At 38.4% G+C, this 18,113-nt stretch overlaps 1 protein-coding gene and 1 pseudogene across 1 annotated transcript in view; one reads left to right on the top strand and one right to left on the bottom strand.

Annotated features, from left to right (window-relative positions):
• The window catches only part of Msh2 (mutS homolog 2), a 65,784-nt gene that overhangs the window by 24,713 nt on the left and 22,958 nt on the right, over window positions 1-18,113 (top strand). The window contains exons 7-8 of the mRNA XM_027934429.3: window positions 4,943-5,142; window positions 16,897-17,006. Coding sequence (XP_027790230.2) covers window positions 4,943-5,142; window positions 16,897-17,006 — 310 coding nt within the window. The remainder of the gene's footprint in view (window positions 1-4,942; window positions 5,143-16,896; window positions 17,007-18,113) is intronic.
• LOC114091889 (actin-related protein 2/3 complex subunit 5-like protein pseudogene) lies at window positions 13,458-14,492 on the bottom strand (annotated as a pseudogene).

Genomic DNA, 18,113 nt, shown 5'->3' on the forward strand with positions numbered 1-18,113 from the left:
TCTTCTTTTTTCTTTTAGCTAGAAACATAAACTGACACTGTAATTATTTCTGAAATGGTATACTGAATAGACTTGTGAAACTAGCAATTTATTAAACTTTACATGATATCTGAACCAAAGACTGAAGGGGAGTGTATATTGCTTTGTGGGTTTTTGTTGTTGTTGTTGTTCTTTTGTGTTTTTTTTTAAAAAGCTTCCACAGTTTCTTTGCTTAAGGGCTGGAGATACAGCTTAGTGGCAGAGTGTGTGGCCCTGGGTTCAATCCCCAGCATTGCAAATAAACAAATAAATTAAAAAAAATAATTTCTTTGTTCATTTTATTTCTTTCTTAATGCTCTTATTGGAACTTTATAAATGAAAATTGGGAAATAACTTGAAGTTCATTTTTTAAGTTAGAAATTACCCAATGTAAGACTGATATATTCCTTTGGATATTATAATTACTATATATATGGCTTTTTAATTTGGTGGCTTAGGAAGGAAAGGAGGAGGATGGTTGTTTGTGAAGTTTTGAAAATTGTTAGAAAATGAGTGTGGGTATAGTATGTGTGAAGTCAATTTTAGAGAATTTGTCCATGGCAAAGGAAGACTTAATTCATGATAAAGATTTGTTCAGGATAAAACATTTTGAATCATTTGGAAGTGGTTTGAATGTCTTTAAGATCATTTAGCATAAGCTAGAGATATCACCTTTATTCATGGGCTTTGGGGAAATAACACAGAGGAAAAAGATTATGTATCTTCAATGTAGGAAGTTTTTGTTCTCAGAAGTACTTGTCAATGGTGCATCTCTTTGTTGGTTTTTTTATTTATTTAATCTTTATACTCCCTGTTTCCCGGTTCACAATACTACCATCCTGGGGTTTTTTAGAACCCCTCTCCCACTGGTTTTCTGTTATTCAAGTTTGCTTATAGTTTTTGGCTATTTTTAAGATTCAAATAAGAAGTTATACTGTTGCTGTTTGAGAGAAAGAAGTTTATAACATTGTTGGCAAACAGATTTGTGAAAGTATAAAAGTGCATTTATGGTTCTTTGTTAATGGCTCCTTATCATTGCTGTCTCAGAATTTAATTATTATTTTTTGGACCGGCGATCGAACCCAGTGGTGCTTAGTCACTGAGCTATATACCCAGCCCCTTTATAGAATATTTTATTTTGAGATGGGGTCTTCCTGAATTGCCTGGGCTGTCCTTGGGATCCTCTTGCCTCAGTCTCAAATTGGGATTACAGTTGTGTGCCACCACGCCCAGCATTTAACTTTTTATTTACTTAAAAATGTCTGCATGGTCATTGTTTTTAAAAAAAGACAAATAAGAAAAGCATTCACTCTACTTGCTCATGGTGGTAGTCACTTTTAACAGTTTAGTATATCTCCTTATCATCTAGGTCATGCACGTGTGCGTACACAGAAAAAATAGATACCTTAAATAATATCAGGTCATGTAAATACAACTTGCTTTTTTTTCTTATCTTTTTTGTCATCCTGGACATTGAACCCAGAGTCTCATGAATGCTAGGTAAGAATTCTACCACAGAGCTTTACCTACAACTTGATTTTTTCTCTCTCTCTTTTTTTTCTAAATAATATCTTCAGGGTTATTTGTTTTGTTTTTCTAGTATTAGGAATTGAACCCAGGGTGCTTTATTGCAAGCTATGTCCCCAACCCTTTTTATTTTATTTATTCACATTCATTCATTTATTTTTGGTACTGGGGATTGAACCCAGGGGTGCTTAACCACTGAGCAACACCTCCAGGCCCACCCCCGTTTTTTAAAAAAATTCTGTGAGAGGTTCTCACTAAGTTGCTTAGGGCTTTGCTAAGTTGCTGAAGTTGGCTCTGAACCTTTGATCCTCCTGCCTAGTAGCTTCCCTAGTAGCTGGAATTACAGATGTGTGCCACCATACCCAGCTATAAGGTTTGTTTTCCATTTTATTATATATCTATTGCATTTAAGATAATTTTAATTTCTAGACATTTTGTGAATGGGTAAGATATCATGTGATATAAAACAGTTCTGAGAGGCACAAAATTGACTTTTTCCTTTACACAGAACTGTTTCAGTTCACAGGTGGGAATATACAGACACCTTTTTTATATAGGGAAGAAAAGAATTTACTTATTTCAATGGTGTTCATTACATATGAGAACTAGAATGGGTAAGATGCATAAGAAGATTCTCATCAGAAATATATTCCCTATGGCTTTTGTTGTTTACCTGAGAATGTCCAAGGGTTATAGGAGTTTAGAGAAGGAAGAGAGAAAACAGATGAGGGTGTAGGTCAGCCAGCAATGGGTTTCTTTCATTCTTTTTTTTTTTTTTAAACCTCCCCTTGCTTTATTTAATATTTATTTTTTAGTTGTAGTTGGACACATTACATTAATTAATTAATTAATTTATTATGTGGTGCTGAGGCTTGAACCCAGGGCCTTGCATGTGCTAGATGAGTGCTGTACTGCTGAACCACAACCCCAGCCCCTCGAAATAATTTTGATGCTGGTGATCCTTGAATCAAACTTGGAGAAACCCAGTTAAAGGCCATGACTTAGCTAGGAATTGGATTGTGTGACTTAATTACATCCATTATTTGCTTTTTTTTTTTAAATATCTAGATGCCATTGAAATCTTTTGGAGAACTGGATGTGGTGGTACATATCTCCGATCCCAGATACTAGGGAATCTAAGACACGAAAATCCAAGTTCAAGGCCAGGCTTGCAGCTTAGCAAGACCCTGTGTCAAAATAAAAAGACTGAAGTTGTAACTCAGTGGCATAGCGCTTGACTAGCATGTACAAGGCCCTGGGTTTGATCCTCAGTGTTATAAAAACAGAAAAGAAAAAGAAAAGCTTTTTGGTTTTTGGTTTCGGTACCAGGGATTGAACCCAGGGGTTTAACCACTGAGTCACATCTCCAGCCCTCTGTTATATTTTATTTAAAGAAAGGGTCTTGTTGAGTTGCTTTAGCATCTGACTAAGTTGCTGAGAGCTGGCTTTGAACTGGAGATCCTCCTACTTTAGCCTTCCAAGTCACTGGGATTACAGGCATGTGACATCACTCCTGGCTCAAGTTCCTTAAACCAGTGGTTCTCAAAGTGGAACAGTTTTCTCCCCATACTCCAGGAGATGTTCATAAATGTCTACAGATAGAAGCCAAGGATACTGTTAAATAAGCACAGAATAGGCTGTTACAACAAAGAACTAACTAGCCTGAATTGTCAGTATTACTGAGAGTCAGAAACCATGCTTTCAGATATATGGTCATTAAATGATTACTCCGAGGGTAGAATATTTTTTCCCTCAAATAACAAGCTGGCACGAACATTTTGATGCATGAATTATAAACTCTGATGGAGAGATCAATAAGTAGTTTAGAGGTTAGAAAGCTGATTTGTTTCCTTTTCCTGTAGTTGTTCATCAGACAGCATTCAGAATCAAATAATTCATTGTACCCGTGGTCTCCAGAAAGCTTCTCTAAAGCTATTGCTAGAGATATATAACATGTACAGGAATTTTTTTTTATTTTTTTCTCTTCTCAGTACCAGAGACTGAACCCAGGGACACTTAACCACTGATCCACATCACCAGCCCCTTTTTATATTTTATTAGAGACAGGGCCTCACTGAGTTGCTTAGGGCCTTGCTAAGTTGCTGAGGCTGGGTTTGAACTCATATCCTCCTGCCTCAGTCTCCTGAGTCACTGGGATTACAGGTATTCGCCACCGCACTGGGTATTTTTCTTATTCTTTTTCCCTTTGTTCTTGAGTTTGAACCCTGGTCCTCTTGCATGACTAACCAATTGCTCTACCATTGAGCCCAGTCCCAGGAATAATTTTTCCTATCTTCTGTTAACAATTTGCCTTTCATCTGTTACTTAAGTAATACATACAACATTGTTTTTCAAATGGCAAGTTGTGACTCAGAGGTGGGTTGGAAATTTAGCATTGTAGGTGATAAAACAGTTTTTTTCTTTCTTTTGAGTCCTGGAATCAACCCAAGGTCTTAAGCATGTCACTAACACTGAGCTACACTTTCAACCCTGAAGAGCATTTTTGACAAGAAAATGAAAATAACAGCACATTACAGTAGAAGTAGCATATTACAGTACAAGTAGAAGTGGAAAGCCTCTGATTTCCGACAGATTTCAAAAGCAGTATGTACTACATATTCTAGTTTTTGAAACAGACATGTTATTTATTGACTTTGTCTGACAAGAGATAATTTAAAAAAGTATTCTAAAAATTAAAAAGCTTCTGATAAAATATAGGATTTGACAGTACTGCTGAACTGTAATTTTGTTTAAGTATCACTGTTTACATGTAAAACAATGTGTTAGCAACAGTCTTGTCCCAGTAATGAAATTCATCAATTTAAGAAATATCAGTTCGAAAGGGTGTGTGTTGGTTCATGCTGTAGTCCCAGAGACTCAGGAGGCTGAAGCAGGAGGGTTGCATGTTTGAGGCCAGCGTTGGCAATAGAGAGACCTGTCTCAGAATTTTAAAAAGGGCTCCAGGGTTCAATCTCCAGTACCTGTGGGGGGGATGGAAGATGGGGGGGGTAGTAAATTGGATGAAAGTAAAAAAAAAAAAAAATTGGGTATATCTCAGTATCTTATGGTACTACTTGATGATTTGTTATCTAACCAGGAAATTTTTGACTCAGCCCTATGGAGCCTTTTTACCCTCTTTTAAAAAAGCTAACATTTTAGAATATATTCAGGCTTTTTACAAATGGGATTTTTGAGTTTGTTTAATTTGGACTTAAGAGCCTAGTTGACAGATTGGTTTTTTTGTTTTTTTTTATTTGGGGTGATGCTTAGGATTGAACCCAGGGCTTCACACATGGTAGGCAGGCAATCTACCACTGAGCTACATCCTCAACCCTTGGTGACAGGTTTAACTTTACATTAAAATATTTACTATTCATTTTCATGTAATTAATTTCAGATTAAATTTAGTGGAAGCTTTTGTAGAAGATGCAGAATTGAGACAAAGTTTACAAGAAGATTTACTTCGCCGATTCCCAGATCTTAACCGACTTGCCAAGAAATTTCAAAGACAAGCAGCAAACCTTCAAGATTGTTACCGACTCTATCAGGGCATAAACCAACTCCCTAATGTTATACAGGCTCTGGAAAAATACGAAGGTAACATGATTTTGTTTTTTGTTTTCCTTCACTCTTACCTGGCAGATGTTGGTGCTAATGACTCCCACTTACCACACATTGTTTTTCTGATAGTTTTGTATTAATATATGCTTCGAGGCAGGAGATATCATGGGGCATCCAGCACCCACCAGGATAATTTTCCTGCTCAGGAGTGATGAGCCACCCGAGAAAAGAAAGTCTGAGATAATTAATGGAGAATTAAGAGCCAAAGCCAAATATTAAGTTCAAAGATGGGGGGTGCCTGATAGTTTCTCCAGTCCACATAGGAGCTAGAACAGAACAACTAGAAAATGGCTCTGGTCCTTTAAGGGAGAGTACATCAAAGGCAGGGATAGTGTTTCAGCAGGTGGAGTCTTGTTTCATGATGGCTTTCGATCAACAGGTTGATTGGCATCTTGGAAAGCCACACCCATCTCTGAGAGGCTGTGTATCTATGTGGCTCCAGCAGATTACTCAAGCTCCAGTGCAATGCTGAACCTGGCAGGGCTAGGTAGAATATCACGTATATTGGATAGTCTCAAACCAGCAGGAGTGCCACTGAAAGTTCCCAGATACTAGGCTTCCCTACCTAGTGGCTTCCATGCTAATTTGGTTCATGCAGAGTTCACAGATGTCTTCCGACAATGAGACAAGTTAGAATTTTTGTTGTTTTAAAAATAAATTTTAAAATTACTGCATTTATTATTAATGGGTTAATTGCACTAGTAGTGGCAGTTAAATAGGATTTGATTACTAAAGAAAACTCAGGACTCATAATGACAGTACTTAGAATTGTATAGTTTACAATATTATAGGGAAAGGAGAAAGTCCAGCAACACCATTAAAGTAAAGATGTATATCATGGCTAAAAGCTGTCACAGTCAATGTCTTTCCTTTTGAAAAGTTCATGGTGGTGTGCACTTTTTCAAGATATGGGTGCAGAACACCTTGGAACCAGGGATCCCAAAGTAGAGTCTTGGGTAGACTATATTTTTTACTGGTCAAGGGGGTATATTGCCATTTGGTAGCTAGCCTGTGCAGCAGAGCCCTCTGAGGGGAGCCTTTATTGAGAGCAGGTGCTAATCATTTATCACAATAAACAATGCTGATAAACCAAACCGTCCCAAATATCCCTGGATGCATAATTATAAAATAGCCATATTAATCAGTGTTTCATCCCTTGGCCAGCAGTCCTTGCCATGAAAGAATCTTAACAGTATAGAGCAGGCAAAGCCAGGCAGAGTGGTATATGCCTGTTGTCCTGGCTACTTGGGAGGCTAAGGTGGATCACTTAAGTTCTGGGATCAGCCCAGCAACACAGTGAGGACCCATCTCAAATCTCTATCCCATCAAAAGCCCAGCAGACTTATTTCAGACCTGCCAGAATTAACCCCCACAGCACACCTATGACAGAAAGTTATGGCAAAAAAAGTGCTCTCTTAGCAGTAGAGGTTGAAACAAATTCAAGTAAAGTGATCAATGTCACTCACTTTAATCAACATACAGTTGATTAATATATTATTGGTTAATAAAATGAAAGTTGCTTGACAAATGTAGCTCCCCCAACCTCCTTAGTACTGGGCATCAAACCCTGGTGCTTTACCATTGAGCTATATCCACAACCCTTTTTATTTTTTGAAGCAGAGTCTTGCTAAGTTGCAGAAATTGGCCTCAAACTTGAGATCCTCCTTGACTTGGCCTCCTGAGTCACGGGAATTATAGAAATGTACCATTACATCCAGCCAAATAATTTTAATTAAGTAAATGTGAGTTTCTGCAACAACTTTAGTTATTATTGTGTTATTATATTTAATATATAAAGCATTTTAAGCTTTAGTTAAAAGTCTGCATCCATTTGAACTATTAAAACATACCTTAGGGGCTGGGGATGTAGCTGAGAGGTAAAGTGCTTACTAGCATATGTGAGGCCCTGGGTTCATTTCCCAAAGCCACAAAACAAAAATATATCTTTTAAGTGTTATGGGAACTTTATTTATTTATTTAATTTCTTTTGGTGCTGGGGATTGGACCCAGGGCCTTGTGCATGCCAGGCAAGCACTCTATCAACTGAGCTATATCCCCAGCCTTATATTTTGTTTTTATTTTGCAGACAGATTTAAAGAAATTGAACTTTATGATGACAGAATACATAACTATAGATTCAACTTAAATTTTATGGTGACCCTTTTCCCTATCTAACATAAAAGGTAGCTAAGTGCTTATCCTCTCATAGTACCTGTGTTATAAAGAATATTACCATTCTGGTCAAGAATCTTTGTTAGACTGGTAAGACTTTGAGCCCTTGCATTTAGTTGCACCAGTGCTGAATTAAATAAAATGGGTCTTGAAACTTTCCTGCTCCACACTTCTTTAGTTTTGGCTTAGCCAGTCACTTATTTTCTTTTCCTCTATCCTATAAATGAATATCTTTTACTTTGCTTTTTTTTTTTCTTTTTTGATTTTACTTTGCTTTTTTGATTTCATGATCTTTCATCTGATTGCAATAGATTACTGAAAATGAGTTTATTGTCAAGTACTAGATTGACAATTCAAGATTGAACTTGTGTATAAAGAAGATAGCTCTTTAGACAATGCAGTCTGACAACTTAAATCAGCTAATTTGGATCTTTTCTTGTCTCATGTATCTCCTTCCTCACACAATAAATAACTATCTTTTTATTACTGAGAAAGTACTGGCCTTGAGTGAAGAACTCTCTTAATTTCCTATCTCCCCTCCTGCAGTCACCTGCACAGCATCAATAAGGGATTCTCAAGTAGGGGCAGCTGGAGATGAAAAAACATTGAGACAAAGGAAACACAGACATTATCAAGTAAAGCTGGGGCCAGGTGGGACACTGCACTCTGGAGAAATAGTGACCCAGAACTAGCTCTGCACGTTTATTATATAGGGTCTCATAATCAGGAAATCAAACTATAGGGGCATTGTAAATTGTTTAAGGATTATGAATTGTCTGAGGCTTCTTTGTGCACTAAAAAGTTACAGAACTAGAAACATTTTTTGCAACTCTACTGTTGCAGGGCTAGGAACATTCTACTGCTCCAGGAAACCCATTGTCCTGGGACATCTGATAACTGTTAGTGTCTGTGCTGAGAGTCAAAGCTAATAATCCTCGCCTTTGGCAAGGAATATTTCCCAGGCTTGGCTTTTGCCATTGCTGAAGGATCAGCCAAAGACCAGGGACTCGTTTGCTCTCCACACCCTCCCTATTCCTTTCCTTCTGTATTAGTCAACTCTTTCATCACTGTGACCAAAAGACCAAATAAGAACAATAGAAAAGGAAAAGTTTATTCACACACACATACACACACAAAAATCTCAACATTTTAATTTTTTATAGCAAACAGATTGACTTCTGTTTTTTTTTCCCCCAGTACTAGGATTGAACCCAGGGGCGCTTAACCGCCCAGCCACATCCCCAATTCTTTTTTTTTTTTTTTTTTTAATTGAGACAGGGTCTTTCTAAGTTGCTGAGGCTGCCCTTAAACTTTGGAATCTCCTGCCTCAGCCTCCTGAGTTGCTGGGATTACAGGCATGTGCCACCACACCCAGCTGCATTGACTTTAAATCCCAACTCTTCGTCTTCCAATTATATATACTCTTCTGGAATGAAGCATTGGTAGAACTATTTTGTAAATAAGATGGATGTTCTCATGCTTTCTGATTATGTTGATAGAACATGGACAAATAACTTTTATTTTTAGAACCTGGCTTTACCGCATGCCTTGCAGCATTGCTATGTAGTACCAGGGTTAACCTGTCCTTTCATGTTTTATGCTTTAGGGCCGCTGTTATACTTCTATGAACATAGGTTCTGTTGTGCATCTTCTTCCTGAAGAGCCCGGTTTCGATGCAGTTGAAGACCATCTTTGAACATTATTCTGTTCTTCAGCTTCTTCAACTCTGTCAGCAGTGTGGTAGCACTTTTTCATCAGCAGAAGTGGCCTCTTCATTTTCTTTCCAAATTTATCCCTTTATCCATAACCATCCCTTACTTGTAGTTAAGTGGTTCAGTATCACTCCTTTCAGAGGATCCCTTTCTGAAGTCTCTGTATATGCTCAGTGCTTTCTCAGTAATGTGGTGCTGTCATTTGAAGCATGTTTTGTCCGTGTCTTCCACCCAAAAATTTAGTGCTTTTTCATTCCTAAGTGCTTCCCATACAGTGTGGCCATGCTTTTGCTGTTTGAAGTAAAAATAATCATTTTATGGCTTCTCTTTGGCATATATGAATTGCTAGCATCACTACTCTTAGGTTTTGGAGCCTTAGAATTGTAAAATAAATAAGTTGTAAAATAAAAAGTACTTGAACATCACAAGTTGATCTGATAACTGAGATGACTAGTAAGTGACTAATGGGCAAGTAGTTTCTACAGTGTAGTTAGCGGGACAAGAGGATGATTCACACCAAGGATGGACTGGCACAGATTTCACACTACTCAGAATACTGTGCGATTTAATCTTCTGTATTATTTCTGGAATTATCCATTTAATGTTTTTGGACCATGGTTGAACATGGGTAACTGAAACAAGCGAAATAAACAAAACCACAGATAGAGGAAAACTGCTGTATACAAAAGCATACATAAACCCTCCCCACAACTCCCAAAGGGAAGAAGTACTGCTCTGCATGTTTGGGTGATTTTCCTTGCCCTCTGGGAAAGTTAATAGGAGTTAGGAATTGGGGCTGAGGGTAACTTGGCTTTCTTCCTTATGTTCCTGAACACATGCATGTCTTAATATACCCAATGAAAGTTTTCTAACAGGTCAATAATTCCCTTCTTTTTGGCATTACACTTAAGTTATACAAAACCTATGAGGGCTCATAACATTTGAATCGAGTGCTGCCCATTGTGGGTTTGGCAGCTGATGTTCAATTAAGGTATTTGAAACCACTTAGGCGGGGAGGCATTAGAGGGGGTTATGGTGTTAGAGCTCTCTTCTTCCTCTTGCACAGAATATTTGAGAATTAGGTATATACCCTAGTCATTGGGAAATTAACTCTCAAGTTCTTTTGAAAAAACATGGAGTGACATGAACTCAGCATATTGATTTCATAGACAAAAACAAAAGTGGGACTGATTAATAAAGAAAATAAAACATAGGATTGCGAGATCAAAGCCAGCCTCAGCAAAAGCGAGGTGCTAAGCAACTCAGTGAGACCCTGTCTCTGAATAAAATACAAAATAGGGCTTGGAATGTGGCTTAGTGGTCAAGTGCCCTTGAGTTCCATCCTTGGTATCAAAAAAAGAAAAGAAAGCAAATGTACTATCTTTAAAAGTAAAATCACGATTAAAAGTTTTTAATACATATTATATAGGGATTGCTGTGATGTTCTTGGTTTTTGATTATCTCTAGGTTTAATGTTATTTTTAAAAAAGACCCAAAACAAAAAAACCTGAAAGCAAGGTAGATTTGCAGGCAGCAGGGGGCAGCAACAGTATTGAAAGTGGATTTGCATTGAGGTACAAAGATTAATAGGAGACCTTTAGTCATTTCTCTTAAGTTTAAAGCACATTAATTCCATAATTTGTAGGAAAAGGCCCCGTTTCTTCACATGGCCAGGCTTCTGCTACTCTGTTCAGTCTTCCCTATATTCTCTTTTCCTCCCTTGTATTCCTTCTTCTGTACCCTTTGTCTTAGTACAATATTATCAGTCTCCAGATATGTCACCTCTTTTATGCTTTTGTATGTCTTAAAGGTCCTATACTACTTTTATCACCTTGATACCCGCCTCCCCCGAGTAAACTTTGTAAGATTGAGCCATTCTGTCTTATGAGGCTGTTCCCATGCAGAGTTAAAGATTTCTTTCTCCAGTTTTCTTAACACTCTGTGCTTATCTCCAGTGCTTTTCCTCCTTTCCCTCTCTCTCTTTCTCTCCTTTATTATAGGGGGGTTGTATGGGGGTGTTGTTATTGGGGATTGGACCCAGGGCCTAGTGCCCTACACTGAGCTACATCCCCAGACCTTATCTCTGTTATTTCTTAAACCCTAAAAAAACAAAGATAAGGTACTATCACATATTTATTTGATTGCTAGGAAATAAACATAAAAGTGAATTGTTTGGCATTTCTGGAATGTAGGTATTAAAAGGAATCTGCTTTATTTACTTAGCACTTTTTAAATTTTAGCCAATGGATTTTGTATTTTGGAAATATTGTCTTTAAATTTTATCTTTTTCAGTTTATGAAAAGTGGCATAAGGTTAGGTGGTACATGCCTGTAATTCCAGCAGCTCTGGAGGCTGAGGCAGGAGGATCATGAGTTCAAAGCCAGCCTCAGCAACTGTGAGGCACTAAGCAACTCAGTGAGACCTTGTCTCTAAATAAAGTACAAAATAGGGCCCGGGATGTGACTCAAGTGCCCTTTAACCCAGTACCACTACCACCACCACCCCCACCCCCGCCCAATGGCATAAATTCTTTGATACTATCCAGAGGGGTAGTCATTATAAATATTTTAGTGTGTGTTGTTTCAGTCCTTTTTTTTTTTGTTGTTGTTGTATTACTGAGGACTGAACCAAAGAGACCTCTATCGTTGCGGGTACATCCCCAACTTACTTTTTTCTTTCTTTCTCTCTCTCTTTATTTATTGGTATTAAATATTGAACCCAAAGGTGCTTAACCACCGAGCCACGTCCCCAACCCTTTTTACTTTTTATTCTGAAGCAGGGTCTTGCTAAGTTGCTGAGGCTGGCCTGGAACTTGGGATCCTCCTGTCTGAGCCGCTGGGATTATAGGTGTGTATTACTATGCCAGGCTGTTACAGACTTTAAGCAAAAGTTCTGCTGTAACCCTTATTTTAAAAACAGACTTATTCCAATATGGTTGATATATTAGAGAACAACTTGAGCATAATGTGAATTTCATGTTTTTTTATGCGTGATTTCAGCCTGGGATATACTAGATGAATGCAGAAAATTGCATCCAGCTGAATATACAAAACATAGACATGTACACCCTTCAGATATTTACCTCAGTTCATTGTATGCCATGAGTCACATCACAAATGTCCTTTTACCGTCGCAAAATAATTCAAGCTGTAGACCTTCAGAAGTTCCACCTCTAAAAGCAAACCTCAGATCTTTTGCAGGGTACATTATTTATTGTAATAGTTATAAATTTCTTATCCATTTAACTTATATGAAACTATACTGCCACTTTTATTAAATTCCTGTTTCTCTCTCTTGGGGATGGGGGGATTGGACCCTGGGGTACTTATCACTGAACTACATCTCCAGCCTTTTTATTTTGAGAGGTGTGGGCAGAGAGGTGAGGCCTATCTGATGTTTTTAATCTTGTGAGTGTGTGTACACGTGCGTGTACCATGTATCCTTTTGGCTTCTAATATAGCCTATGAACTCTTTCTGCGAATAGTGTTTAAATGCATGAAACATGTGGAGTTATAAAGGACATCAGTTATGTTGAAATCTGCCTATCTAAATGTAAGACAAACAGAGAGAGAGAGTGAGAGCACTCTACCCCTCAGCTACATCCTGTCATTTTTATTTCTGATTTTGAGACAGCCTTGCTAAGTTACCTAGGCTGGCCTCCAACTTGCTATCCTCCTGCCTTGGCCTTCTGAATAGCTGCAGTTACAAGTGTTCAACACTATGCTCAGCTAAAACAAACTCTTGATATAGAAATATGTCCTTTGTATTATGCATTTAAAAACCCACAGCCTAGCTGGGTGCAATGGTACATGCCTGTAATCACAGCAGCTCTGGAGGCTGTGGCAGAGGATGATGAGTTCAAAGCCAGCCTCAGGAAAAGCAAGACACTAAGCAACTCAGTGAGACCCTGTCTGTAGATAAAATATAAAATAGGGCTGGGGATGTGGTTCAGTGGTCAAGTGCCCGTGATTTCAATCCCTGGTCCCCATCTCCCCCCGCAAAAAAGAAAAACCTGATAACCTGGGCATGGTAGAGTATGCATCTAGTTCCAGCTGCTTGGGAGGCTAAGGCAGGAAAATCACTTGGACCCAGGAGATTGAGGCCAGTCTGGACAAAATACAAGACCCTATATCTTTAAAAAAAAAAAATTGACAGAAGGTCTTCTATCCAGGGATGCTTTACCACTGAGCTACATCCCCAACCCTTTTTATTTATTTTGAGGCAGAGTCTCTGTGTTGCCCAGGCTGGTCTCAGATTTGCAGTCCTCCTACCTCAGATTCCTCAGTTTTGGATTATAGGTGTTCATCATTGCACGTGGCTAATTCTTTGAGTTTTGAAGTAATAATGAGCTTAAATGATACTTTAAGATATCTCCAAAAACTATGATATGAAAATATAGGTTTATTTTTTTTTAACTAATAAGCCAAGAGCTTTATTGATGCAGCAGGCACTTTACAATGAACCCAAGAGAGTCCGCCTTCTCTGGGAAGACAGGATGTCTGTACAAACTCTCAGGTTTTTCCACTTCAAAAACACAAGCTCTCCCTTTCACCGTGGCCCTTGGATATGCACCTGCCCAAATCATCCCTCCCCCATTTTAAACAAACAGGCAGTGCACACACAATGACCAACACTGGCCAGCCACTCTGTAGACAGTTCTGCATCACTCTATAGCGATGTCAGTTCTGCATCACTTTGTAGACAAAGGCAGACTCTCGGATCCTGCAAAGGATTTAGGAAACAGTAAGATGATTTCTCCCTCCACCTCAAAAATAAAATACATTTCAGCCGATTTCATCAGATATGTGTCCTGAAATACTTAGTTGGGAGTTCCTAGGAAGATGGTCCATTGTCAATCCCTTCTTCACCAGCCTGGGCATCCAAAATTCTTCTCAAGGTAACATGAGTCTTTTTTTTTTTAAACAGTCTTTCTTGCTGTAAGAACTCTTATAATGGAGCCTAGTCCTCCTACAGCTAAGGCCTTTTCGTGCCACTGGAGTAACACTGCGCTGCTATTTTCTGTGGGCTTCTCAAACCCTTTATAAATGTACTTCATTAACAAGTCAATGCCATTTCTGTCCAGTGACTGCACAGCCTGCTCAATTTCGCTGCTTTTAAAGTTTGTGAGCACTTTCAGCACCACACCCTGGGCTCGCTCCTTCACAGCTTGATTCTTGGTGTTGACTGGAGAGTTCCGCAAAGCTGCATGGAATGCCCGAAGCATGTCCCTTGTTGCCGCAGCAGCCCGTCCACCTCGCTAGGGTCTGGGCCTGGCTCTCCTGCTGCTGCCGCCGCCTCCTCATGCTCGTCCACGAATTTGTTCTCATCAAACTCGTCGATGTCCACCCGACGGAAGCGCGAAGACAGCGTGTTCCGGGCCATGTCGGGAGCTCGGAGCCTGCCTCAGCCGGCTCCGCTCCGGGCCCGACCGCAGCTCCGCTCCACTCCATAGGTTTATTTTTATTAGAAACAAAGGCTCAGATACTGGTAGTACTACTGATGTTTATTGCCTACATTAATAATGGAAGGAAATGCTAAATTTTAGTTAGAGATTAGGAAAATAAAGGTGTAATTGACTTCCCTTCTATGCTCATGGTACTACCCTGAATTCAAGGGGTCCATGGATCTTGTTAGCTTACATAGTGCTTTGTAGGCTCTGGTAACTAGTGGAGAATATAGTTTTCAAAGCATCTAGTGGATAGCTGAATGGTTCATTCCTGTAATCCCAGCGGCTCGAGAGGCTGAGGCAGGAGGATCTTGAGTTCAAAGCCAGCCTCAGCAAAAGTGAAGTGCTAAGCAATTCGGTGAGACCCTGTTTCTAAATAAAATACAAAATAGCGCTTGGATGTGGCTCAGTGGTGGAGTTCCCCTGAGTTTGGTCCCCAGGGCCCCCAACAAACAAATAAAAACCCCAGGTGGAAATTGGCAGCCAGGGTTCAGTAGAAGTTAACAGTTAAAAGAAGGGCTCTCTCAAGATGCTAGTGAAAGCTTGCAGGTTAGGAGGCTGGTGAACTCAGAAGGGGAGACAGACTATGAAGAGCTACATAAAGTGGGCCTAGGTGTTTGAGGGGCTAGAGGACATGGTGAGAGTGACAGATTTTAATATTTATACAGGCATTTCTGTAATAATAACCATGTGTGTTTTCTTGGAAAACCTACAGTCATGAGCTAGAAAAATAACAGAGCTTATGGGAAAAACAGGGTTGAAGCAGACCTCAAAATACACAAAAATTTTAAAACCATTACTAACACATGTGTCAACAAACTTCAATAGAAACATGGCCTCCACTGCATTTATACCCAACATTAGTCAACCCTTTGTAGCCTTAGAATCTAAGGATCTTGTTTCATCCTGTGTAAGTTCTTGAGGCATTTACTTCTAACGGAGGTCAGTTTCATCAGAACTGTAAATCTGTACCAGGGATAGAATTCGGTTTTTTTATTATTGAGAAACAATTTTGCACATTTCCCCTACACTTTCACAGTGAAAACGCAGTGGCCATTAAGCCGACCCTTTTGAAGTCTTCATTGCTACAGCTTATTCTTTGTGTGAGCTTGTCCTTGATGGTTTGAAAACATTAATGGGCTGGGGGAAAAGAAATCATTCATGAACCAATGACACCCCTGCTATTTGTTGCCAGCATTCTATTTACCAATAGTGCTTAAGCTAACTAGGAATAAAGGACCAGACATTGTAGCACAACAGACATTATGTGGGCAAAGTGTTGTTTATAATCTGAGTGTTTCACACATGTGTATTCTTTTTTCAGTATGTGTAGATGGTGTTGTGATTAATAATAAAACATGAATTTTAAAAATAATTTTACTGACTTTGGTAGCTTTTTCTCATTCAAGAGCTACTGACATTTCTGGAAATTTGAAAATAATTTCTTTGGTGCGACATGTAGTATGTTAGAGATTACTTTCAGAATCCCTATATAGGTGGGGGAAATACTTGTGTTGTAATAGTAATAATGCATAGTAACTGTTTTTGAGGTGCTTTTAAATGTCTGGCACTGTACTAGGTGTTGTATATCCATCTTCTGGGTAACTTGTTATTCTGTTGTACAGAAAAGGAAAGGGGGACTAAGAGTAACCTGTTATAGAGGACAAAGACAGAGGGCAGCAAAGCTGGTACTGGCACTTGGGTCTCTACTCCTTTACACACTATCTACTCTGTTGCTTCCCTTCTATTCCTCCTCACATCATTCCCTAGCATGTACTTTTAACTAGCATTAAGCAAAGTTCCAGTATTTAAATATTTGATTTGATTTAACCTCTGTTAATTGGAATATACTGTGTTAATTATGGAAATTAGGAATATAGTTGTTAAGGGTCTTATTTTAAAGGCTTTTGGGCTAGGGATGTGGCTCAAGCGGTAGCGCGCCCGCCTGGCATGCGTGCAACCCGGGTTCGATCCTCAGCACCACATACAAAGATGTTGTGTCCACCAAAAACTAAAAAATAAACACTAAAATTCTAAAAAAAAAAAGGCTTTGATTTTGGGTTATTAGATCTATAAAAAATGAAATGAAATTTAGTTGTAATTGATGTTGCATTTCTGCATCTCTAGTACTCCTTTGAAGGAGATGGCAGACATGCAGAGGAGACATTGATTTATTAGTGGGAAGCTTTGGGTGCTAGATCACATCATTTCCCTCTCTGTAAAATAAACTTAATACTAATTTTTGAGTTAAAACACCTAAATAAATAGTAACTTTGGAGACCTACTGCACTATTCATGCTTTTCGATCAAATGATGTTCACTATCTAAAATTTTTATGATCAGTGGTCTTGTGTTTTTAATAATGAGACCTTTTTATTTCTTTCTTTTTGTTTCTTTCAGGAAAACACCAGGTGTTGTTGTTGGCAGTTTTTGTGACTCCTCTTATTGATCTTCGGTCTGATTTCTCCAAGTTTCAGGAAATGATCGAAACAACTTTAGATATGGATCAGGTATGCAATATACATTTAATTTAAGCAAAAATATTCCTGAAAAGTAAAGGACAACCAAAAACAAAAGTTCAAGCACATTAGAAAATATTTCAGGTTTCTCTTTTAGTACCTAGTTTGGGCACAGTTGTGGCATCTTTGCAGGCAGTGGATGTAAGTTAAGTGACAGAAGAGGATTTTGAGCAGGGGCAGGGGGAGGTGGCTGTGCTGTGGATTTAATGGAGGGCCTTGCACATGCTAGGCATGGCTGCTCCACTGTGCACCAGGGTTTTTCTTTTGAACAGTGTTTCAGTGGATGAAAATAAATATTAACAGAAGAGATTATTGAGTGAGTATGTGTGGCCTGGTTGAAGAAAATCTTATATAAGTAAATGATTTTACATATGCAGCTGAGTTTTACTTTAATTCCAATAGAGAAAGAAAATTATAGTCACTGGAAGGGAGGTAAAGGTAGGACCCAAGAAAACTTCCCTTGTTTATTTTCTATGTAGGGAAGTTCTTTGGGGGAGATGGCTAATTTATTATAAATGTAAAATGGAAATAGTTTCTCAAGTAGGAAATATCCTTACGTGAAAAATGAATTTCAAAGCAAAATTTATAAAATTCGTAAAAAGTTTTATTTTTAAAAAGTTGTTTATGAACAAGTTAATATACAGGAGCCCTATAATGCCTCCAAATTTCATGACTTTAAAAATAGTATTTTGAAGGGCCGGGGATATAACTCAGTTGGTAGAGTACTTGCTTCACATGCACAGGCCTTGGGTTCAATCCCCAGTACCACAAAAAAAAAAAAAAAAAAAAAAAGTATTTTATTTTGAAAACTTTCTTAATTTCCTGTTGAAATTATAGTGTAGGGAATAAGTGCTTGAATTATATTAAGGTTAACAGTTCAGTATCTGTGTTTGTGTTAATATTTGCCTTATATGACTTTGACTTGTTTTGTTTTTACTGTATCATTATTTGAGACTTTAAAAAGTTAGATCCCATTTGCTGTGTATTCTCTGGATTTTAAAAGTACACGCGTGTGTATGCACATGTGTGCGTGCTTGTGTGTGGGTATAAAATATTTCCGATTTTTAATATATTTTAGTTTACTTGTCAGTTAGGAAA

The sequence above is a fragment of the Marmota flaviventris genome, chromosome 14 (assembly GCF_047511675.1).
Source record: "Marmota flaviventris isolate mMarFla1 chromosome 14, mMarFla1.hap1, whole genome shotgun sequence".
Lineage (NCBI taxonomy): Eukaryota > Metazoa > Chordata > Mammalia > Rodentia > Sciuridae > Marmota > Marmota flaviventris.